This window comes from Podarcis melisellensis (assembly GCF_964234715.1).
Source record: "Podarcis melisellensis genome assembly, chromosome: 7".
Taxonomy (NCBI): domain Eukaryota; kingdom Metazoa; phylum Chordata; class Lepidosauria; order Squamata; family Lacertidae; genus Podarcis; species Podarcis melisellensis.
This window is the reverse complement of record NC_138539.1, coordinates 49,147,104-49,172,123: the sequence shown is the minus strand read 5'-3', so window position 1 is coordinate 49,172,123 and position 25,020 is coordinate 49,147,104. Positions and strand designations below refer to the sequence as shown.

The following is a 25,020-nucleotide window of genomic DNA, read 5'->3' as shown; positions in this document are numbered from 1 at the left end:
GACCCACATGTTAGAATAATCTCATACAAACATCATTCAGTGTCCTAATTTCCAACAGCAGCCAGCCAGTTGCTTCTGGCAACGCAGAAGCAAGGCAAGGAAGCTTGGAAGCAGGGGCGGGGCGACTTGCCCCCCATTGAAGGGGCCTGGCATCACATGATGTGTCCTGCCCCCGCCTGCTGCACCCAGTGGTGGTGGGGGATGGGGAGCACAGAAAGTGATCTTCACTCTCTGCGTATCCCATCCCAGGCCAGTGTGCCAGTGCTTACCTGGTGGCAGCAGAGGATGGAGAGCTAGAAATGCTACATACTGTTCCCCCTTCCCAATATAGTTGCTCTGTTGTATGGGAATTTTACCTGTTGTTCCAGATACTTTTGAAGAGGTCCAGGGACTCCCGTAATCTGTTTGTGTTGTTGTCTTCCCTTATGACCATGTTGTAGCTGCTACAGGCCACGACAAAGATAATAGCTGTGACATCTAGAGGAGAACAGAACACCCAGAGAATAAGATTTTTACTGTGTTGCATTCATTGCCACAGTAAATAAACATGTTTTATGATGGTATTTATATAAATGTAATCTAGGATATACAGACAAAATGGTAAAGATTTCTGAAGGTTTAGAAACTCAGATCAACCTAAATTATGTCCACTTACAACATAAAATAAGGGGGCTGGAAACATTCTTAGAACATGTAATGTGAATATATTACTTACCGTTAAAACACTGGATCCATTTTCTTCTTTCATCTCTCTGACCACCTACATCAAACATGCTGTTGAAAAGCCAGAGGGTGTTACGTTTTGGCATGCACAAGGAAAGTTACACTTTGCATGCTATGTTGTTAAACTTCCAAATGAAATGGCAGTATTTATTGCATGAAAAAAGGGACATTACCTCAGAGCTTCCCGAAAATGTTTCATTTATATACTAACAGATAGTTGGGGAAACACAGATCAGTTGTGAAAAGGGGGGGGGGGAGTCTGTCTGAGAGTGCAAATTTACAAACATGTCTCAAAGGCAAGACCCAAGATGCAACAAGAAAGTGGGACAAACAAGTCTACTGAGAAAAAGGGCAAGCATCCTCTATCTCAGGCACAGGCAAACTCAGCCCTCCAGATGTTTTGGGACTACAACTCCCATCATCCCTAGCTAATAGGACCAGTGGTCAGGGATGAGGGGAATTGCAGTCCCAAAACATCTGGAGGGCCGAGTTTGCCTGTGCCTGCTCTAGTGATTCATAGGACAGAAGGAATTAACTTGACATTCCTACAATACTTTTACAAGGCTGAGAAAGTTATTCAGGTTTACTAGAGTTTTATAAGCACTGTTTAGAATGTAATCATTTTGAGAGGCAGCATATATTTTAGGCCTAAGAACATTCCAGAATATACCAAAAATTTCAAATGGGTAAAAGTATTAAAATGGTTCATTGGAAATGTTTCATTGCTGCAGTCAGACTAGAAAAAAGTATTAACAGCAAACATAGCCTAGTTGTTAATTAAATTTCTCTTTGTAGTAGCTATCATTGCTTTCGGAGGTATCAAATATAAAAATTCAAAACCCAGGGATTTTAATGTGCTATTTGAATTAGGGCTCGTGAAATAACACTTCCACTCTTTCATTATCATTATATAAAGCCTTGGAAAGACCTCATCTGAAATTTGAAAGTTCAAGGACCATAATTTCCCGAAAGAAGTAAATAATCAGCAATGGCTTGTGCAACAAATGGAGCTGTTGTATATGTTTCAAGTTTTGCTCTTCTCTTGTGCAATCCTGCTGCAGCCCACAAGGTTATTTGAAAAAAAAAAAGGTTCTATAATTTTTTTAAAGTCAATTTGGTCACCTCTACTTTACCATAATGACAAAAATTACAGATTACTACAGTACTAGTGTACTCACTGAAAGTTTACTTTATCTACTTGGAATCTTGTCTCAAAAATCCCTGATGTCAAAACCCTGCACCTCAAGAGATCCTGGAAAGGAAAAACAGAATCAGAAGTATGTAGTTTTTTGGTTTAAAAATACACTTGTTTATACTAGGAGTACAGGAGTAGCCAACGTAGTTCTTCCAGATGTTTTGAATGACAGCCCTCATCACCCCCTGACTCTTGGCCATTCTGCTGGGTCTGGTGGGAGTTGTTGCCCACAACATCTGGGAGGCATCACATTGTCTACCCCGGACTATACAATTTTAACTGATATATATCAACATTTCAGGGCAACTGATGCACAATGTGAATTGACACAACTGTTTCGTCAGCTGGCTCTCTCTTCTCAGTAACTTCTCAAACTGCACAGTTCTTACCATACCTGGCTAAATTCCCTCTGAAAAGGCGTGCCTTTGTGTCTATGCCAGACACCAGGATGGCACGTGCCTCACAATCAGCAGTGAAAAGGGCTGATGTGTTTTGCTTCTTGGGCATCAGGAAATGCAAACAAGGAGTCGGGTGATATTTACTTTTTGATACTGGCCAGGATCTGAAGACCTGCTTAGAATCAAGCAAGGTGGAACTATTTTACTTTTGTTCTTTGAATGACTGCCTCCACCCCGTAATACAACAAATTGTTTTTAATGTCTCTCCTCCCTCCCCCGCCCACAGTTCAAAAGCAGTCTGCCACGTGGCATGAAAGGGAAAAAGTTAAAGCCCCTGTTGTTCACAAAAACTAAATTCACCAGTCGTGGATGAAGGACTAGAACAATTCAACAAATGATCTACGTTCTTTCTGTGATTGTGATCTCTGAATTTTAAGGAAGCAAACATGACAGAATTAACTCATCCTTCATCTGAGACATTCCCCCCACCAAACGGTTTAAAATTAGTATATTTAAAATTAAATACTATGGGTTGCATCCAGTGCTGTCTGTGCACACATGAAACAAATCTACCAGTAGAACAGGGACGGAGGCAATTTTTTGAAGTCTCTTCTGGAGCAGGTTTCAGTGGCATAGAGCATGCAAGGGAAATACCAGACACTGCATTCCTGTTCCACTGACACGTTTTATTCTCTCAGCAGATGGACACCACTGGACACATTTTTTTAATAAAAAAATATGAAGATGACTTACAGTTCACAGCCAGTTGTTTCCCACTTTACTCACCTGATCTGTGGGTGTGTAATCAATCAGACTGACACTGTCTATTCTTTCTAGAAAGCTGAAAGAAAACACAGCTGTTAACCATGGAAAATCTAATATATCTAAAACACCCAATAACAGCTGCCTCATCCCCACTATTATTGTGGTACACATGGTGGGTAATCTAAGAAACATGGTTAAAGTTGCAGCCAAAACACCATTTATCCAATACTTTTTACAGCACAAGGGCCCCCAATAAAAGCCTATACAATCCAAATGTTGGATTAATTACCTGTCAAGAAAGATGTGAAAGGTGATATTCAGAACTTTAAAAAGCTAATGCAACAAAGAAGTTTGGGCAACCACCATAACAACCCTGTGGATGTGCATTGTTTAGTGTATCTCTGCAGAAACAGTACAGCACCGTCACTTTCTAAAATACAATCTTTTAAGAAATCATAATGCATATTTATTGTTAGATTACCCATCTTATTGGCCAACTAAGAAATTGAGTAGAGCCCATTAAAATGGAAAGACTTAAGTCTACTGATTTCAATGGGGCTACTCTGATTAACGAAAGAGCTCACCTATTATTTATATTTGTTGTATGTGGACCATTGCTTGTTAATGTTTTTACTTGAGTTTTAAAATATTTCCCCCCGTAACCTATCAACAAGATAACGTGCCCTGCATTACTTTTAGATTTAAGAACCCTGTGAATCCACCAAAAGGTTTATTTTCACAAGGGATACAGGGCACAGCTACAAGCATAAGACAGGGAAGTACCAAGACAAGGCTCCTAGGAAAGATGTACGTATTAGCAGGATTAGCCCTGACTCATATTACCTGAATTTCCAACACCTGTTGCTATGGCAACAGGCTGACTACCAGGAAATAAAAGTGTGGTGTTAAAGTTTTAAAGAAGAGCAGACATCAAGCAGGGAGAAGTGCTAGGTTATTTCCAGTTTACAGGAAATGAGAAGCTGTTGTTCATTTGCAGGCTTATACGTCTCTCCTCAATAAACCACTTTAGTTTTGCAACAGCAGTGGCTAAACTGCGGCCTCCAGGAACCAACAGCCCCAGCTAGCGCGATGAAGCATCAGGAATGATGAATGTGGAGTCTCAACATGATCTGGAGGGCAACAGATTAGACACCCCCCCCCTCCTGGTTTAGAGGATAAACCTAAAATCTCTCTCTTTCCCATAATAGTAGAGCTATTGTAATTTGGAGTGCTGGCTGGATATGACTGCTTTTCTAAGGCTTATGATGCCACTAAAACAGACATATAGCCCCCTTTCCTGATGCCATATTGTAGGATACAGTTGTGGAAGGATCACACTACTCTGTGATTGGAGCTTCCAACACATTTTCCTTTTGCTCAGATGCAACTACAAGCACTTTAAGATTTTTATTTGGGCTGTGACACTGCTTTAAGCACAGATGTTTCCCTGACTCCAATCACCTTTCAAAACTGCTGCTAGAGTGGCAACAGAAGAGGTTCTCACATTGTACTGAGAGAAAAGAGTTAACTCCTCCCTCAGAACAATGGCCAGGATCCAAATTGGCAGGGATAATAGCAGCAGCTCTAAGTGAAAATACACAACATTTGGAGATCTGATCATAGATCCTCCACAGCATATCTATTTTGGCAAAATTTAGTGAAAGTTACAAGGCAAAGTGAAGATTTGTTTAAGGTTGTAAATGGCAAGGTATTTTGTACTTTACTTCCATGCCAATCCCTCCTCTGCAAGATGAATGTCGCCCCCACCCCCATGCATAGTAACAGTGCAGAGGGATCAGCTTTTTGGTAGAAAGGCAATAGCAGCCTCAATGGGACCCTGACAACCTTCCTTCTCACACATAAGTATTTAAACCCTGTGCATGACAGGTTGTTCTAAGGCACTTGTTTTTAAACAAGCACTACCTTTATATGCTGCTCAAAAGTTCTCGTTGCATCAGATGTCTGATAAAACTCTAATGATAATACACCAACCATATGCAACTCTCCTCTTAATATATACAGGATATCTATGTTTGCATATGTAAAAAAACTAATTGCTTGTGCTTTTTCGTAAAATCTGAACAACACTTTACACTCAAACATTTATTTGTCTAGGTATGAAACCGCAGTAAACAGTATTGCCTTTGACTGCCACATAAAAAGGCTTAACTAACTTCATACAGCTTTTGTGAGAATCCTACAGTTCAATGAAGTAGCACATTTTCTTAGAAATCAGTTGCACAGGGTTCAGTGGCGCTGTGGTCTAAACCACAGAACCTAGGGCTTGCCGATCAGAAGGTCGGCGGTTCAAATCCCCGTGATGGGGTGAGCTCCCATTGCTTGGTCCCTGCTCCTGCCATCCTAACAGTTTGAAAGCATGACAAAGTGCAAGTAAATAAATAAATAGGTACCGCTCCGGCAAGAAGGTAAATGGCGTTTCCGTGCGCTGCTCTGGTTCGCCAGAAGCAGCTTAGTCATGCTGGCCACATGACCCGGAAGCTGTCTACGGACAAACGCTGGCTCCTTGGCCTATAGAGCGAGATGAGTGCCACAACCCCAGAGTTGTCCGCGACTGACCTAACAGTCAAGGGTACCTTTTCCTTTAAATGTGCTTAGGCTCATGCCTTAAACAGGTTTGCTACTTAAAAAAGTAATCCATCTCAACCCTTGGCCACAAACATTCCTTGCAGCAAAGTGAGCTGTTTGTCCAGAACATAAAACCTGGGAGAGAATTTTGAATCAAGTTATATGGCTGAGAAAATGGGATGGCCAAACAAGTCAATCCTGCCTGCCAACAGGGAACTTCCTTTCCCTGTGCATCTCACTGTGTATTCCTTTATCACTTTGCTCTAACATGAACTAACTCTGCAATAAACTGCCCAAAACAGCAATAGTTAGAAGGCTTCTGAATCTATCTTAAATATTTCACATTTGTTAAAGAGAAAAAGGCCAAGATGAACAATATTATTTAGCTACTGACATTATTATATCTATCTTTAGATTTCTAAGTATCTTTAGTAAGTTGCCTTGGAAACACATCTGACACTTTCTTTGACAAGCAATCTTAAAATTTATCTTATGTAGGCAGAAAACACAAAAGTGCAGATTTCAACCTGCACTCCCCCCCCCCCCCGTTTCGAAAAGGTTTGGAGCTAAGGTTTCACACATCAAAAGAAAATAGATATTTACTTGTGAGGAACCCCTTCTAAACTGCTGAAATTGAAAATCGTGGAGCATGTGTTTAATACTACCACTGAAATCAATGTAATGTGAACCATTTTAACTGTTTGGTGTGTGATTGATATATATATATATATATCGAGAGAGAGAGAGAGAGAGAGAGAGAGAGAGAGAGAGAGAGAGAGATCATTTTATAGAGAAAAGGAAGGCATGCTTTTTTTAAAAAAAGACATGCATAAAAAGGATTTTTTTATTTGAAACCATAAACGAGAAGCCAAGTTACAGGGAACCAGGCAGAGGGCCTTCTCCGTAGTAGCACCCACCCTGTGGAATGCCCTCCCATCAGATGTTAAGGAAATAAGTAATTATATAACATTTAGGAAACATCTGAAGGCAGCCCTGTATGGGGAAGCTTTTAAGGTTTAATGTTTTACAAGGTTTTTATATTTGTGGGAAGCCACCCAGAGTGGCTGGGGCAACCCAGTCAGATGGGCAGGGTACAAATAATAATAAAAAATCCTAATCTCAACATCATCTTTACTATTCAAAGAAATCTTAATACAATCCCAGTAGAAACAGTAGGTTCCTTGTGAATGATTGGTTGTTAGAAACATGGTACCGTTCAAAATGCTACCAAGACAACAAACTTATACACCAGCCTTGGGGAATCTTTAGCCTGCTGGGCCTAATTTGTCTGGTGTATAGGACTGTTTCAGGCAGCCTTTTGAAACGTACCAAGTTAGGAACAGATGTCCAGTGCTCCACTCAGCAAAATGAGCATTAGGGGTGGCTTACCACATTTTGAAGTAGGTACAGTGGTACCTCGGGTTAAGAACTTAATTTGTTCTGGAGGTCCGTTCTTAACCTGACACTGTTCTTAACCTGAAGCACCACTTTAGCTAATGGGGCCTCCTGCTGCTGCTTCGCTGCCAGAGCCCGATTTCTGTTCTCATCCTGAAGCAAACTTCTTAACCCAAGGTACTATTTCTGGGTTAGCGGAGCCTGTAACCTAAAGCGCATGTAACCTGATGCGTATGTAACCCAAGGCACCACTGTAATACACGTTACCATCTAATGAAGGCCACTCCTGCAAAACCATTAAATTCAGAGTCTAAAGTAACTGTACCACTGAAAAGATGGCCAATAGCTATCTGAACTCTACAGAGACACCATATTATATAGCCTTTCTATCAGGCTGCAGCAGAGTTGGGACTGCCGGGTCTCTATTGTACACTCTGCTGAAAAATCAGCAACTTTTGGCTGCTCCTTTCTTTGAACTGTTTCTATTCCAACTGGTTCTTATAAGAACTTGTAGCTAATAAGATGTGGCTGGGGTTGGATTTTCCTTCCTTCCTTCCCCACCGCCCAATCCCTTTCCCTTTGATTATGGATTATAACAAATAATTTGGTCACATGGACAAAACATTTGGTCACTAGAAAATTGCATTTAAAGTTCATCTCTGCTTTTCCAAGCATCAAACTCCCTTTTCATTATACTTCAAGCAACCTGCAGAGGGCAGCAATAACAAAACAAAATGTGCCAGCTCACATTACATTTGGGCAAACAACAAAACTGCATTCTAAATAGTTTACACCTCCGGTTTTCAGTCTAGTAAGGTAACAAACACCTTTAAATGGAATCAAATTCTAACAGCCATTTAAAATAAAATTCAGTTTATTTGTTGTAACCTATTTATGTAACTGTTAAAATGGGTAACTCATGTTACATATAAGGGACACAAGTTTCCATATCTCAAATGTGAAATTAGAGTTTTAGGAATTTGTCCGGAAAGTATTTTTTTGTTTTACTATGAAAGTTTCAAATACTGAAATATTCACTTAGTATTTATTTGCATTGTCACACATAAAATAAATCCTCAAGCCAGACGGCCTTGATTATAAAATGGTTGCCAGTTTGTATCGGCTGACTAGATTTAGTGAGATATGGGAGCATGAGATTTATTTAAACAAAAATATTTTACTTTGAGTCTACATCAAAAAACATATTTTCCAGCAATTCTAGAGGCTTTCTGCAGCAACATTGTAGAATGTCTATACTGAAATAAATTACAAATGTATTCATTAAATATTATTTCAGTAACACAAAGAGAGAGGCAAACTATGATTCTAATATAGTCAAGCTAGGTTTCTATTAGTAGGTATTAATTTGTGACAAACACATATTTAAATGCTTCACTAACATGTACCAAATTATTTGTATTTAGGATTGGAGATTAAAGAGCAGTTAAGTGCTTTATCCTTGTACACCTCAGGAGATAAAATTTCTCTGAAGTGATTCCTCTTTCAATGAGAGAGGAAATGAGAGCAAAATTCCGGCAGGTTCCAGGCGCTCACTCAGGGTCGTGTTTCCATTGGGAATCAAGATGCAGTGGAGGCTGTCCTGTCTTTTAAAATGGGATTTATTAACATATTTTTACAACCTGGGCACAGATGGAGAGTGTGTGGAGTTGACAGCATTTGCATCTCAAGAAGGCCCGTCCTTCACAGCAGCTCAGCACTGCGTTCAGAGGCTTTCTAAGTGCCATCTCTGTGCCTCTGCTCCAGCTTGTCTTCAGCCAGCCCTCATGGCATCTGCCCTTCAGCCCCAAGTATTAAAGTTCTCTCGACTTCCTGCTTCTCCTTTCCAGAAAACCCCTTGCCAAGCAACCCCTGTCTGCTCACCTGTTCTCCCCACTATTCTAAGCCCAGTTTTAAAAGATGACTATATCCCTGTAATTACGGCATTGCTCAGCATAACCCTAGCCACCTCCGTTGGCACAGGCCCAAGGATTTCCCTGTGATGGGCTATCAACACCTTTTGCCATGCTTAATGACTTTTATCCCAGGTGAGGCCCTGGCCCTGGAAAGTGAGCTTAGTCTGTATTTTTCCACTGGCCTGGCATCTTTCCTTCAGTACTCAAAAAATCAGCTAAATTCCACCCTTTTATTAATTTCTTGTTGTTGTTGTTTAGTCGTTTAGTCGTGTCTGACTCTTCGTGACCCCATGGACCAGAGAACGCCAGGCATCTCTGTCCTCCACTGCCTCCCGCAGTTTGGTCAAACTCATGCTGGTAACCTCGAAAACACTATCCAACCATCTCGTCCTCTGTCGCCCCCTTCTCCTTGTGCCCTCCATCTTTCCCAACATCAGGGTCTTTTCCAGGGAGTCTTCTCTTCTCATGAAGTGGCCAAAGTACTGGAGCCTCAGCTTCACGATCTGTCCTTCCAGTGAGCACTCAGGGCTGATTTCCTTCAGAATGGAGAGGTTTGATCTTCTTGCAGTCCATGGGACTCTCAAGAGTCTCCTCCAGCACCATAATTCAAAAGCATCAATTCTTCGGCGATCAGCCTTCTTTATGGTCCAGCTCTCACTTCCATACATCACTACTGGGAAAACCATAGCTTTAACTATACGAACCTTTGTTGGCAAGGTGATGTCTCTACTTCTCAAGATGCTGTCTAGGCCTGTCATTGCCCTTCTCCCAAGAAGCAGGCGTCTTTTAATTTCGTGGCTGCTGTCACCATCTGCAGTGATCATGGAGCCCAAGAAAGTAAAATCTCTCACTGCCTCCATTTCTTCCCCTTCTATTTGCCAGGAGGTGATGGGACCAGTGGCCATGATCTTCGTTTTTTTTATGTTGAGCTTCAGACCATATTTTGCGCTCTCCTCTTTCACCCTCATTAAACTAATTCTAGCAGTTATAGGTGCCCTTGCACCCCCAAATTCTGTTACCCCAGATCTGTAACATTATTGTCAGAAAGCTGGAAAGGGGTGGAAGCTATCAGCCTGCCTTGGGAACCCACAACCTTGCATCTGGGGGAAAAAGCCCCTCAAATACATCATCCTTTTTATGAACTGCAATTGGAAATAGCAATGCTTCCCCATTTTCGGGAACCTCAAACATCAGTGCCCTTGGTGACATCAGCAGTCATTATTCCAAATTCTGTTTTCTATTTAGCAATGAACTCACTGACTGGCAAAAAGACCATGTCTACTAGCCTCCAGGGAGGTTCTGGAAACATTCTCTTTTAACGTAATAATGTTCAAAACTATTTGTCATATTTGACTTAAGTTGGCATTTAAATACAGAAGCAGTCATCGATAGGGGTGTGGATTTGGGGAGAGTTCATTCTACAGCTAAATTTAGTGTATAAACCATATTTTAGCTCAACTGATATTTTTGGCTTCTGAGCCAAATCATTAACCCCTGTCCTTATATAAACAATATTAAGATTTATATCTGGAAAACTGTCTTTTACACAGAGAGTTTAGAAGACTCCCACGGTTTCAAGGTTAAAATGTATATCTACAGCAAAACTATTCACATGGAACACTCAGGATTCCTACTGCTGTTACCACACAATTTCCAGGCCCCAAACCCACAAAAAACAACACACACGCACACAAAACAGGCAGGGAGGGAAACATCATTTTGTAATATCAGGTGGTGATGAACATTTCTTGCTAATTGGTGCAGGAACTGTTTAAAGCTATTGCCAATGTACATTTAAGCCAAATTTTCTCTCCTCTGAAATCGCTTGATTCATATCTGCTGTAAATTATTCAGAGTGTACCCAAAAATAGAACCAATACTATTCTTATTATTTCTGTAATTTAAAGGTTATACAGGCTTCTGCAAAATGAAATCACTTGGGGCTCCAACCAACTGAGTTCAGGTGTAACGGCTGCGCACAGCAGTAGATCTCAAAGCTTTCCCACTTGCCCCCAGTTACACGAGCAAGCAGTCTGAGGGGGCATCATTATGGAGTGGGAATTTTTTTGCCCAGCCTTCCATGTACATGCCATTCATGTTACTCATGCTTCAGATTATGAGGAACCTGTGTAGCAAACAGAGGGAGGACTAGTTGGGGGACATGGGAGTTATGCCTGGTCCTCTCGTTTCCAGCAATGCCCTCTCATGCCACCTGCTGTGCCTCTGGGGTGGGGAAACAGGGCTCTGTTAACTTTGGGGGGGGGGGAGAGTCTTGGTATGAATGCTGAACAGTGTAAGTTCACATAGATAACTTCTGTGTAAGTCATTTGTATTCCCAAGCTTTCTAGCAACTTGTTCTAAATTGCAACACAATGGAATCATACGCTCAGTGAAACCGAAGCTGCAGTTCAAGTTCCGCTCGCACATACTCTAGCATCCTATTTCACACTTCCTCAATAAATTCTAGCCAGTGCAAACTGTGTAACGTGCTGGGGACAGTAAACATCCTCTTCAAGTCCCTCATCGTGCCGTAATGAAGGACTGCTTTGCGTTACAGGACAGGATTCGTTGCTGGGAAAATGCAATTATTTCAGGGGCTAATGTAATGTATGGAATTTGGCTGTGTGGGTGTCTTGGATGTGTCCTGTATAATATTGACCATACAGAAGCACTGATAGATGACTAGTAGAACAATTATCCCTTGCACCATGCTACACGCGACTCCTGCTCAAGTCTGTACAACAGACACTTGGCAGGCCAGATGCAACTGATAGTCTTAAGGCGCAATGGAGAGAAGGCCATGTCCGTTACATTTGCAGCATCAAGTTTTAAGACCTTGATTGGAGATATAAATTGAACTTATTGAGGGTGAAACCGAGACTGAATCTGCATGTTATAGAACACATTCCTCAAAAGATAAGCTTGCAACTCACAAAACAACAACAACAACCTTGAATTGAAATTCTTAAATCATCTGGAACATCTTTCTTCTCAAGCGATTTAAATAAATCTCTGTGTGTGTCATTTTATAAGCTATAAATACAGGAAATTCATATTATTATATGTCAACAGAGTTGCCATAGTGCGTAAGACATTAGGGTTACAAATGCAGAAGTGAGGTATTCACTTTGCCCAGGCATTTTATATGTTGATATGTGAGTTTATGTTACCACTAGCATTGATTTTAGGGATTTTAACATTTACTGCTGCTGATAATGTTCTGCTGTTTAATGAATTAATTTTCAGCATCACACTCTTTCCATATATGAGTCTTACTTCTGAGCTAGCGTGTTAGAATATGGTTACCAGATTTTTTTTCAATGAATCCGGGGACACCCCCCCCCCCGAAGCTGAGTAGCAACAGGGAGTCAGTAGTGGGGATGGTGAGGCAAAAGACCCTGGGCCCAAGCACACATGCATATTGTATAAAAGTGCAAAGCCCTTCTTTCGCACCCCGTGAAACATAAAAAACTGGGCAATGGCACGCCACCCGCCCGTGACTCCTGAGCCTTCCCCAATCTCCTTCCCCCTTTGTTTTGACAGATATGGGGAGGCTCAGGAGTCACAGGCAGGCGTTTGTTGCCCAGGAGGGGCCAGCCTGGTAGTGCAGGAGGCTCTGGCTGCCTTCAGGAGCTGCTTGCTGCTCACTGCCGTGGCGCAGGAAAAATGGTGGGCGCAACGGCAGCGGGCAGCTCCTGAAGCCAGCCTGAGCCAACTGCGCTAACAGGCTGGCTCCGGGCTGCTGAGGCTGCTGCTGCCATGTTTCCCGGCGACAGATTTGCAAATCTGGGGACATTCCGGGGACGGAATTTGTCTGGGGACAGATGTGCAAATTCAGGGACTGTCCCCGGGAACTGGGGACGTCTGGTAACCCTATGTTAGAAGTGTTGAGAGAGAATTCAATTAGTCCTAAATTCAGATTGAATATCTGCAGTTGATTTTCCTGGCTTAGGATTTTAAAAGTCCAAAACAATTATGTTTTATATTAAAATTAGTATACTTAAAACTATATAATGAATTATTTGTTATTTATATCAAACTGCACCATTCCAATCAGCAAGTACTATTTCTCCAAACTGGTTTTCAGCATTGGAGGTAGAGTTGAAAAGTGGGAAACAGTCTAGAAACACACAAATATAATTTAAGAAGTGTGAAATAGGCCATTTTCAAATCTAAAGCTGCTACAGGAATTTATATGAAATTGTGGTGCTGCTTTTTAATAGTCTTCCAAGTCTATTTAGAGATCTTCTAAAGAGCCCGTTATATTAAATAATTCTATTCTTTAAGACTTCACATAAGAAAAATAATAGCATTGCAGCATCACAAAATAGCATAATTTATCTGCTAGAATAGTCTGGAGAGCATTGCTCCACCATGGGGAAGTGATGTGACAACTGTTTAATTTGTCAGAAGTGTAAATACACCACCACTGAACAAATGTGGTCTGTGATGCAAGTCTGCACATTAACTTCCACCAAAATATTTAATGTGCATATTGATGAAATTGCAGAGCCTTAAAGGTCTTGCAATTTCATCTTCCTTCCTTTTCATTTTTATTGTATATAGTACATACACAAAACTCATTTAATTGGCTGCCACACGTCCATATTTTCGGACATATCTGGAATGCTGCTTACTCTAACAGTGTCCTGGCGGAAATCAGTAAAATGCCTGGGAAAATTTGGAAGTATGGCAGCCCATGTCAGCAATGACATTTCTGCCAATTTTCCATAAAAATAGCTCAAAAATGGCACACACACCCCGATTTTGCCCCCCAAAATTCAACAACTTTTCTGTCTGGATTTTCACTGTTTGAAATATGGCAACCCTAATTGTGAATATGAAAAACTTCACAATCATACTATGTTAAACATTTTATATATTTATTATAGAGGCAGCATACTACTTACACACATTTAACGTACACACACTTAACTCGAGAACGGAGGGTGGCAACATGAGAACGGGCCTTCTACACAGTGGCTCCCCATCTGTGGACTGCTCTCCCCAGGGAAGTCTGCCTGGCACCTTCATTATATACCTTCGGGCGCCAGGCAAAAATATTGCTTTTTAACTAAGTATTTGGTTGATTTGATTGACATTCTATGCCCTTTTAAAATATTTTTTTTCGGGGGTGGGGGAGTTATTGGGTGGTTGTTCTTATTCTGATTATATATTTTGTGGTTTTATATTTTTATTTTATTCTGCCCTGAAACCTCCAGGTATATAAATTCAATAAATAATAATAATTTCAACTTTACATGCTTGGCGATTGGCCAGTTGAAATAGCACAAAAATCATGGAAGGTGGAGAGTTCTTTTTGAGCTGGGAAACTCAGATTTGCTTACTCAGCTCTAGGGAGGCTCTTGGGTGCCCTGCAATATCTCATGGGAGCATCCTAGAGCCCAGTAAGCAAGGCTTGGGGTGTGTTTGTATGTGACCCATTATGAATGCCAGCCCCAGAAGATAAGGATGGCTGTGTAGGGTCAGTTTGAAGGGTCTTGTCTGACTATACACATTTTTGCATATATGCGTCATCCCTGGAATGTAACCCTCACACAGGTTGCGAGTGACCCGTAAAATATATAGCATGGTTTTTTTAAAAAAATTAATGTTATATTGTATAGGTCAGATTTCCTTTTAGCACAGACTAACAAACCACTTTGACAGAAAGAGCCTAACTAGGGGAGGGGTCTGTGAAATACAAAACAATTGGGGAAATGTTTAATGTGAAAGGTCTGGATATCAGGAGTTGCTGAATACTACTTTTTAATAATACTGACGTTTCTCAGTCTAACAGGTAAATTATCACAGAAATCATATAAAGGGCCTGGTGCCAGTCCATTGTGGGAACAGCACCTGCGCACAAAATGATCCTCATTGCATATAATATGAGACCTAAGCACATCAACCATTATGGGGAAATGGGTGAACTATATGCATTTCAGTAATTCTCTTCCAACCCACTCCCACTTCAAGCAAGCAAGCAAAAGAAAGACTGGGGTTGCTGCATGTGAGGTGACCTGTCCGTCAAGTAAATCAACTCCACTAAATGCTAATAAAGAGTGGATTCGTTACTGTAATACAGTACTTAAATCTTGACAATTATCTTAAAGAGTTTAAAAATACATTTTCACCGGCAAAACTGGTGTAGCTCAGGAAATAAAACACATGGATCCTCAACAGCTCTTTTATTACATAAACAACTAAACTGTCACTTAAGTCTTACACAATGATATATTGTCTCTTGCTTGGCAAGTCACCGTGCTTTCATACTTCCCTAACATATACAACCCTAATATTGGCTAAGGAAAGTACACAGGCATTCCTGCTTTTTTCCATCATGAAATCTTTTCAAATTTTAATGTTGTGAAATAGTGAGGTAACGCTTCTTGGTAATTTTCTTTTACAGGGTTACTGTACAGGTGAGTAACTTATTGTCTTTAAGGAAATATTAGGTATCCCTCCTGGCAAACTGTTTTCAGTTATATAATAACAGCAAAAGCTTCTGCAGGTCTTGTTTGTCCAAGCTCAGCTCTCCGATTCTACTTGATAAAATGCTTCTGGCTTTCATAAGCCATTCCTGTGCCCTACATTATTACAAAAGAGCAAGACAGGCTTTTGCCCCAAACAGGCCTTGGCTCACTACATTCCAACTCTCTTCTGAAAATATATTTTATTGCACTCCCCCCCCCCAAAAAAAAACAATACAGCTAAGCCAAACAAAATGGTCCTAAATTTTCCTGTGTCTTCTTATACTGTACACATTACAAACATGCTCCCATTTTTAATTTTAATTTTAATTATTTGTTTGTCTACCCCCCATCCTATTAATTAACTATATTAATTAACTATATTTACCAATTCCTATATGTGCAGCTGTTAACAGATGGGCTGTCATTTCCTTATCTTCCGGCAGAAACCAGTCTTTTATACAGCCAAACAAAATTACAAATCGGTTTGCTGGTACCTTATTGAGCATTAAAACTTTAATTTCATTTATAATCTTCATTCAAATGAGCTTTATTTTAGGGCAAAACTACATTTGTCCTGGCTCCCACCTTTGGTCAAAAGACTCAGAATCTTGCTTCATGAAATCCCAAAACATTTATTGATACAATTAGTATGGGTACAGCATGAGCTCTAAATACAGGATATATGTTTCAACTGTTCATAAGCAAAGTTCTAGTGTTCATAGCTAGGCATAAGCAAATATATTATCCAAACACTTGATACTAAATTGTTCAGAGACATTAAAACAAAAAGAGATTGCAAGAATTTCTAAAAGGACCTCTCTAAACTGAGTGAATGGGTGGTAAAATGGCAAATGCAATTCAATGTATATAAGTGTAAAGTGAAGCATGTTGGGGTGAAAAATATTAATTTCACATATATGCTCATGGGGTCTCAACTAAAGGTGAATGACTAGGAATGAGACCTTGGGGTCATAGTAGACAGGGTGATGAAGATGTCGACTCAATGTGCAGTAGCCATGAAAAAGGCAAACTCCATGCTAGGCATTACAGTGGTACCTCGGGCTAAGTACTTAATTTGTTCCAGAGGTCCGTTCTTAACCTGAAACTGCTCTTAACCTGAAGCACCACTTTAGCTAATGGGGCCTCCCGCTGCGCCACCGGAGCACAATTTCTGTTCTCATCCTGAAGCAAAGTTCTTAACCTGAAGCACTATTTCTGGATTAGTGGAGTCTGTAACCTGAAACGTATATAACCCGAGATACCACTGTATTAGGAAAGGAACTGAAAGTGAAACTGCCGGTATCATAATGCCAATATACAAATCAATGGCACGCCCATATTTGGAACATAGAATTGTATATTCAAAAATTAAAACAATAGTTTTTGCAATACTATGCTTTCAAAAACAGTGTGTTTCACATTCTATACATTTTTAGTCTCCTCCAACACATAATATTTGCCTTTAACTCCTTACTTTTTAAAATATAATTGACTGATTAAAGGCTCGTGAGTGTGTGTGACTCGAATCCCCAAGTATTTAAAATAAGCGGTTAAACATTTTTTACTTATCTTATTCTTTAAAGTCTTATTCATATTGAATCCCATCCATCCCAATTTTATAAACCTGATTTTTTATAAATGAACATTTTGCTAAAAAAAAAATTAATTTCAAGTCTCTGAGAAAAGCTTACTGGATCATGCATAAATAAAACCATTTTTTAAAGCTGTACAGGTTAATTTTAAACTCTTCCTGCACCACCTTTACCCCTATTTCTTTATTAACTCATTTCTTCAGCTAAGGTTTCAATAGATAACACAAATAATAAGGTGTTTCTTCATCACATTCCTCTTTTTGAAGGAAAATGCATCCAAACCGCTGACTGACAGTGAGGCATTTGGAATGCCTCTGAGACAGGTACTCTAACCTTCTGATAGCATTATCAGGCATGAACCAGGTCCTTTTTGGACCACTGCATTAGGCTTTTAATTTTTGGGAGGCAATTTATGAACTAAGGAATGAGAAAACAGCTAGAAAGAGGATGTTGCCCATTCAAGAGGAAACAATCCCTATACATTCAAATTTTGAAAAGGGTTAATGTTTTGTTATATCTTGGGACTTTGCTGTAATTCATCTATATTAGTATTTATTTTCTAAATAATTAGCTGCATTTGAGAATATCAGTAAGTGCTTAATCTGATAATCCAGTGGATTGCTAGCAATGACCTTAATTGGACGGCAGATGATCCATCTCTAATACTATCTCAGAGAATTTATTCATCTTAACAATGCTACTCAAAATGAACTGCCAAAATCATACTTTGCTTAAAGAAAAAATAATCAAGTGTAACTACAAAATCACTCTGTGAATAGGACCCATGGAGGAGATGGGGGAAGTCTCAAGATTCAGGGAAATATCTTTATATGGGTATGTATTTGGTTTTGTTATAAATTTATATTTGTAAAATCAAATAAAAATGATTAAAATAATATAAAATACAAAACCACTGTGTGAAAATCTCTTTTGTAAAGCTTGTGTTGTTTTGTATAATTTGAGTATAAATTATCATAATGCCACCCACAAACAAGAGAGACGTGTTTGCATGTTGGGGGCAACCACAAGGTATACAGAAGTATAAAATATTTAAAATTGTGGCCCCCTGAAAGGGGTCCAACCCCACTAAAATGGCTAGAAGAAGAATGTGTATGTGGGTGCCAGTATCATGCTCTCCCTTGATGGTTTCCATTCCCTTTGCTCCAGGACGATGTGGGAAACCTGTGGCCCCCAGAGGTTGTTGGACTCCAACTCACATCAGCCCTAGGCCAATGGATGGTGGGAGCTGCAGTGCAAAATCATCTAGAAGGCCACAGGTTCCAGTTCCCCACCCCTGCTCTAGGATCTCCCATAGGAGAGGAAGTTTAAGGGGCTGGGTTCAACCCTCAAAGAGCCAGATTGGAGACCTCTTTCAAAAAAAGAAGGCTTATAGAGCACACACTCCCAAATTCAGAGAAGCACAGAGCAGCTCACCAGCCAAAGAAGAAATGCTTCTTCAAGGGATGCAACATAGGACACAAAATTTGAGAGAGACTGTGTGTGTGTGTGTGTGTGTGTGTGAGAGAGAGAGAGAGAGAGAGAGAGAGAGCGCATGTGCTAGTGAACAGCACAGCAGAAAGAAGAATAGCAGAGTGAAAGTGAATGAATGAATGAATGAATGAATAAATAAATAAATAAATAAATGCCCCAAATATATACACAATGGCGGGACACACACCAAGGGCACAGCACAACATTTTGTTGCAGGGCTCACTTGTGGTGTCTAGTTACAAGCTGATGACCAGTAGATAATTACTGGTGTGGTACAGGAAAGGGCTAAAATGAGAGTGTTGCTATTTACTGTATATATTTGACAACATTTAAGTTTTGTTATTCAAATAAAAAAAATGTCACAATCAAATAAATACTGAATAACATTTTGAAACAAACAATGCTGTGTTTACATGTGTGGATCTCAGTTTGCTCTACCCTCGGTTCAAATTTCATCTGTCTCTTCTCGGTAGAATCATTAATAAAGCACAATGAACGTAAAAACTAAGTCAGATGGGGCCAGGAAAGGGGAAGTTTCCAACTGGCTTTTATCTGTGCTTCTGTTTATTATTCTCTTTCTGAGAGCACAATCCACTAGCATATGAGAACTGCAAGACTGTTCTAGTAGTAAGACAATTTTTATACTTTGTTAATAAAGAGATAAATTCTTTCGTGCTAAAAACATAATGTTGATTATTTCACTAAAATGATCACTAGAAGAGAGAATGCAACAAAAGGAGTAAGTAGTGTCAACATGACCTAACTTAACCATGACATTTTCCGAACATGAAGCCATCACAGATTTCTCTCCAGATCCTTATTTACTTTCCTTACATTAAGATTTCCAGATTTCTATTCTTATCCCGATTATTCCAGTCTTACTTTTTACTTGCTTTTCTTTGTTGTTGAAATCATGATTAAATATTTCAGAATAGTTTATGGTTTCAATTGATAATATAATAGTTTAGCATTTTTAATTTGTTAAACTACCTTACAGTGAGTTGTCCTAAATGGTGGATTATAGATATATCAAACAAACACAGAATATGTGTTATATCAAACACTGTGCGTGTTAACTTTAGTTCACACAGCAAGACTGCCCCTTCCTCCCTTTCCCTCCCAGAGTGCCTTGAGCATCCTCATAAGGGGTTGGGGAACTGCAATTGATAAAAGAAAAAGCTTCACTCAAGGGTAAACTACATGTTATGATGCTTAATGATCCCAGTCCAACCACACAAGCTTCCTTCTCTACTCTTCTCCTGAGCATCTTCTTCTGAAGGCTGTTGAACTATTTTTTCTTATAACATTTTGACCGGGAGATTAGGAGTGATCCTTACAAAGCAATATATCAAACCATTAACGCACAAACAGCTCACTTCTAGTAAAGCGAGCCACTGATTAAGGCGGTAAGGACGGCTAGTTAGATGCTTAGTTAACAAAAATTGCTAACAAAATGTGGTGATCCACATTGTGTGTGAACATGGGTGAGTGGTATGTGTGTAAGGAAGAATAAATGGATGATGGATGAATGGGGAGTGCGCATGTGAGAAAATGGACAGATAATTGGGAATAAGTTTGTGGGAATAAGGATGCTGGACTAGATAGATCAAATAAGGCTTTCCTTATGCTCATATCACAACACGGAAAGGATATCCATTTTAGTTAAATAACAGTGGATTTTACATACCAAGTTATCCAATTTTAAACTACTTTTTCACCTAAGCCCTTCTCAGTAAACCCATGACTGACAGTGCTTCTGTTTCCACAGCAACCTTCCCCTCCAGGGATTTAACCCCCTCCTCTGGCCTACTCTTCTGTAATATCTATATAATTGAACTATTAAAATCTACATGCATTGTTTTCTTCTTTTTAAAAAGCCAATCGTGAAATTCTGTTTTTTTCTTTGAATTGATCGTGTCATAAAAATAAGGACTAGTTACTGGATTTAAAGAAATTTAATTACGTTTGATTTCTTTATGTACTGAAGCCAAGGGGGGGAAATGCTAAGGTTTAGAAGCTTACATTCTTGTGTAGAATCTGTCCCCCTGTTCTGCCTGTGAATTATCAAAGCCACCCACCATCTTCCAATATGTTAGCATTAGCTATTCATTCTCCTTTAACATTAATTTTTAACTCACATTTTTTTATGGGTTGTTGTGTTCACAGAGGAAAAGGTGAAGTGATTATTCTTATCTAATGTTCGCCTGGTGTTGAATTAGCTCTCTTTTCGCAGAATAGGAGTAACCAAGCAGAATATATATGAAAAATTTCTATACATCTGGAGAGTAGCTTTATTTAAACAGAGATATCCAATATTTTCCTAAGGGTTCCTAGGAGGTAGCTATAATGGGGTAGATGAAATCCTGAAAGTTCATTTGCAAAAAGTTTATAGATATTTAAGGCTTATCTACACTTCCACTTGACCCATGCCTAGAAAGTACAGGTCCAATATGTTTTCTGCTTGTCCCGTGCTCTCTAGGCATGGGTCTGAATGGTTTTTCATTTGTCACACAGCTTTTCCTGGGAAAACCCGCTGATTATCGCTGAATCAAATCCAATGCCAATCCACAGAAAATCCTATTGACGTCTGTTTCGATTCAGCAGGATACAATGTGTTTTCCCAGGTGACAGTGACAGGACAAGTGGAAGTGAAGTGGGATTAACAATCAACTTCCATAACAAAGAATAAAGAGAGAGAAATGGCAAGGAGAGCTTTAACTTTAAATCAGAGAGTATGTCAAAGCAGCATTTTTTCTTTAGAGATTACAAATAAAAATGTTGCAAGGGTTGCTGCATACTCCAAAGATTGCACACTGGAAATGAGGTGGTCGATGTAAATATAAAGGGCTATTTAGATTTGTGGTGGCTGACAATTACACACACACGTATACACACTCAAATCCAACTGTAGTTTAAAATAATTCCCACTGGTTTATCAATTAATGCCTCCTCCCAGGGAAGAATGGGAACTGTATCTCTGTGAGGGGAAGAAGGGGTATTCTAATAACTCTCAGCACCCGTAACAAACTACAATTCCCAGAATTCTTGGGGGAAGCCGTGTCTGTTAAGGTGGTATAATACGGTGGAACCTTGGTCTTCAATCGCCTTGGTCCTCAAATGCCAAAACCTGGAAGTAAGTGTTCCGGTTTTCCAACGTTTTTCAGAAGCCGAACGTCTGATGCGGCTGTCGGCTATTGTTTCTGGGGAACCTGAACCAATCAGAAGCTGCGCCTTGGTTTTTGAACATTTCGGAAGTCAAACGGACTTCCGGAATGCATTAAGTTTGGCGCTTTTATTTTTTGCTATTTATTTTGCGTTTTTGTTTTTGAAGCTTTTTCGGTTCATTTGTTTTTATGACTGTGTGGAACCCAGTTCAGCTACTGATTGATTGAGTGACTGCGGAAATGGATAAGCCCCCCATCCAAACTATGACTATCATCATTGCAGGTAAGAAAATAAGAATAATTTTATTTATCATCTACAATTCTGTCTTATTTATTTTATAGTACAGTACATTGATTATTCGGGATGCGGGTGGCACTATGGGTTAAACCACAGAGCCTAGGACTTGCCGATCAAAAGGTCAGCGGTTTGAATCCCCACGACGGGGTGAGCTCCCATTGCTCAGCCCCTTCTCCTGCCAACCTAGCAGTTCAAAAGCACGTCAAATTGCAAGTAGATAAATAGGTACCGCTCCAGCGGGAAGGTAAATGGCGTTTCTGTGCGCTGCTCTGGTTCGCCAGAAGCGGCTTAGTCATGCTGGCCACATGACCCAGAAGCTGTATGCCGGTTCCCTCGGCCAATAAAGTGAGATGAGCGCCGCAACCCCAGAGTTGGCCATGACTGGACCTAATGGTCAGGGGTCCCTTTACCTTTACCTTGATTATTGCTTTCATTTTATGGATCAATGGTCTCATTAGATAGTAAAATTCATGTTAAATTGCTGTTTCAGGGGTCTTGAACCGATCAATCCATTTTACATTACTTTCTATGGGAAAGCGTGGCTTGGTTTTGGAACACTTTGGTTATGGAACGGACTTCCGGAACGGATTATTTTTGAGAACCCAGGTACCACTGTATTGCTTTAAATGTATGGAGCAGCTGTGGCCTCACTCAGCTGAATACCACTGACTGAAATTTTATTTATCGTTATAATAGTATGCGATAGTACACATCCTCCCTTCCATAACTGTCTGGTAGCCTTGTTCTCTATACCATAAGCTTGTCTTTGATACTGGTAGTCTTTGTTTACAACACAGTGCTGGGATGTTCCCTGTGATACTGTCAGTCATGTGATAATTGGCCAGTTTTCTCTACTACAATTACTGCTGAACCTAAAAATAGCTAAACCTTGCCTTGGCCACTCATCTAATTTTACAGGAAATGAAAAACAATGAATCGCCCTACAAAAATGGTTTTGAATTCATGCCAGTGAGCCATTGATATGAACTGAGTCTAGAAATTTAAACAGGAGCAGAATTGGAGTTAATTTGTTAAGAACTGGAATCATCTACAAGTTTTAAAAAATATTATAAAAATAATAGAAATATTGTTTAAAATGACATGATATTTAACCTGGGCAGGTAGTTACCTAACAAAGTCCAGGTATTCCAAGCAATTTGCTTTATCCTTAAAATGCACCAGCCTTTTAAAAAAGTAACTTTTTTGTTCTATCTGAGCATTGGAAAATCGAATCAGGCCTGATGGCTGGATCTAAAACTGGCCTATTAGCCAGAGGCCATTTTGGAAGGTGGGCAGTGCTGTCATTAGGAAATTCAAAGTTCAAGCCAAGGTCATGCTTATTTAAAAGGCAGCAGACCGAAGCTTATTCCTGAGCTTAGTGCTGTGCTCCTACAGTACTAAGATCAGAAATAAGCCCCAGTCTGCCATCCTTTAAAGTGCAGGCTGAAGCTTTTTCTATCTAATGCCTTTTTTCACCTGTGCCTTTTGAAGCGCACCCAGTGGCTTATCTCCAATCTCAGTATTGCTCTTTGACATTTACTGCTTTGTTTACTGACAGTCTACTGTCAAATAGCAGGCAGAAGCTTGTTCTTCTTCCTCTTCCTCCTCTTCCTCCTTTCATATATCACCCATTGTAGAGACAGAATGGACCTCAAAGGTCATCCACACAAACGTATACTAATAAAGGAAATCTACTGCTACAGAATCCCTGCATATGACGCTAAATTTCATTCACATCAGTGGGCGTGCTATGACACAAAAATGAACATCACTGGACATTATGGTTACTCCCCCACCATTTCAGCACATATATGCTCCTGTTTCACCACACAAAAAAAACAGCAGGAAAAGAACTGTATACTGGTATACTACCCCAAATTTCATCACGTTACTACTGCAATTTTTTGGGTTAAGGGGGCTGCAAATGGATTTTTAGTTTTCCAGATGTGGCTTTTATGTCACATGGAAGCTCAAATATAATAATGAAATTAACAGTTAGGGAAACATTGAAGAATTGAAATAAACTGTTGTATGAACGCAACCAAAGTGTGTCTATGCCGCAGGAAGTGCTCAGTACAAAACAGCCTTAGCTACAGCTTCTTGTTTTAGTTAGTAAGCCAACATGAAGCCAGAATCTGATTTAAAGAATTACTTATTTACAATATTTGTATGCTACCCAATAAGGTAAGTTCCCTGGAGAGCATCTAACAGTTATAAACACAAATCAACATAAAACAAGATAATAAATTGATAAAAAGCAATATAGCACAAAATCCAATATAACAGAAAACCAGCAACAGAAAACAAAATCAATACAACGAAGCTCACAGCAGCACCAAACCACAATCATAGTTTTAAAGCAGGCATACAGTGGGAGGAAAGGTGACTGGGGAGAATGAGGTGTGAAGGTCCAATGGTCATTCTGAACTTGCTAAAACCATGGTTTACCAAGCCAGGAAAACTATGTCTGAGAAGATCAGCAGGCTAAGAGCTTGGCCAGAGCTCTTGGGGGCGGGGGCGGGTTTGGAGATACAGTGGTACCTCAGGTTACGAACTTAATTCGTTCCAGAGGTCTGTTCTTAACCCAAAACTGTTCTTAACCTGAGGTGTGCTTTCGCTAATGGGGCCTGCTGCTGCTGCACCGCTGGCGCGCGATTTCCATTCTCATCCCGGGGCAAAGTTCTCAACCCGAGGTACTACTTCTGGGTTAGCAGAGTTTGTAACCCGAAGCGTTTGTAACCCGAGGTACCACTGTACCTAAATTGTAAGAGGAACTGGTGCCATGCTAATAGCAATAATCTCACTTGACTCTCCCATCTGACATGTAATATGAACAATTTGCTTAAAAGAAATTGATGTTTACTGTCTCCTTGGCTGCTCTAATTTGACAAGTCAGTTTCTCCGCCATGGCAAGCCAGCATATTCATCCACACTTTAGTTATACCATGCATCAATCGAGAGTCCTTCAAATATGTTCCAACAGTGCACGATCTCTAACCTAGCAACAATCAGGAGAAAGGTTAA

At 40.0% G+C, this 25,020-nt stretch overlaps 1 protein-coding gene across 4 annotated transcripts in view; it reads right to left on the bottom strand.

Annotated features, from left to right (window-relative positions):
- The window catches only part of GNAL (G protein subunit alpha L), a 169,747-nt gene that overhangs the window by 4,167 nt on the left and 140,560 nt on the right, over positions 1–25,020 (bottom strand). For all 4 annotated transcript variants that reach the window (XM_081918106.1, XM_081918104.1, XM_081918105.1 and 1 more), the window contains 4 exons: positions 3,103–3,157; positions 1,902–1,975; positions 716–774; positions 357–477 (listed from right to left, as the gene is read on the bottom strand). In XM_081918106.1, coding sequence (XP_081774232.1) covers positions 357–477; positions 716–774; positions 1,902–1,975; positions 3,103–3,157 — 309 coding nt within the window. The remainder of the gene's footprint in view (positions 1–356; positions 478–715; positions 775–1,901; positions 1,976–3,102; positions 3,158–25,020) is intronic.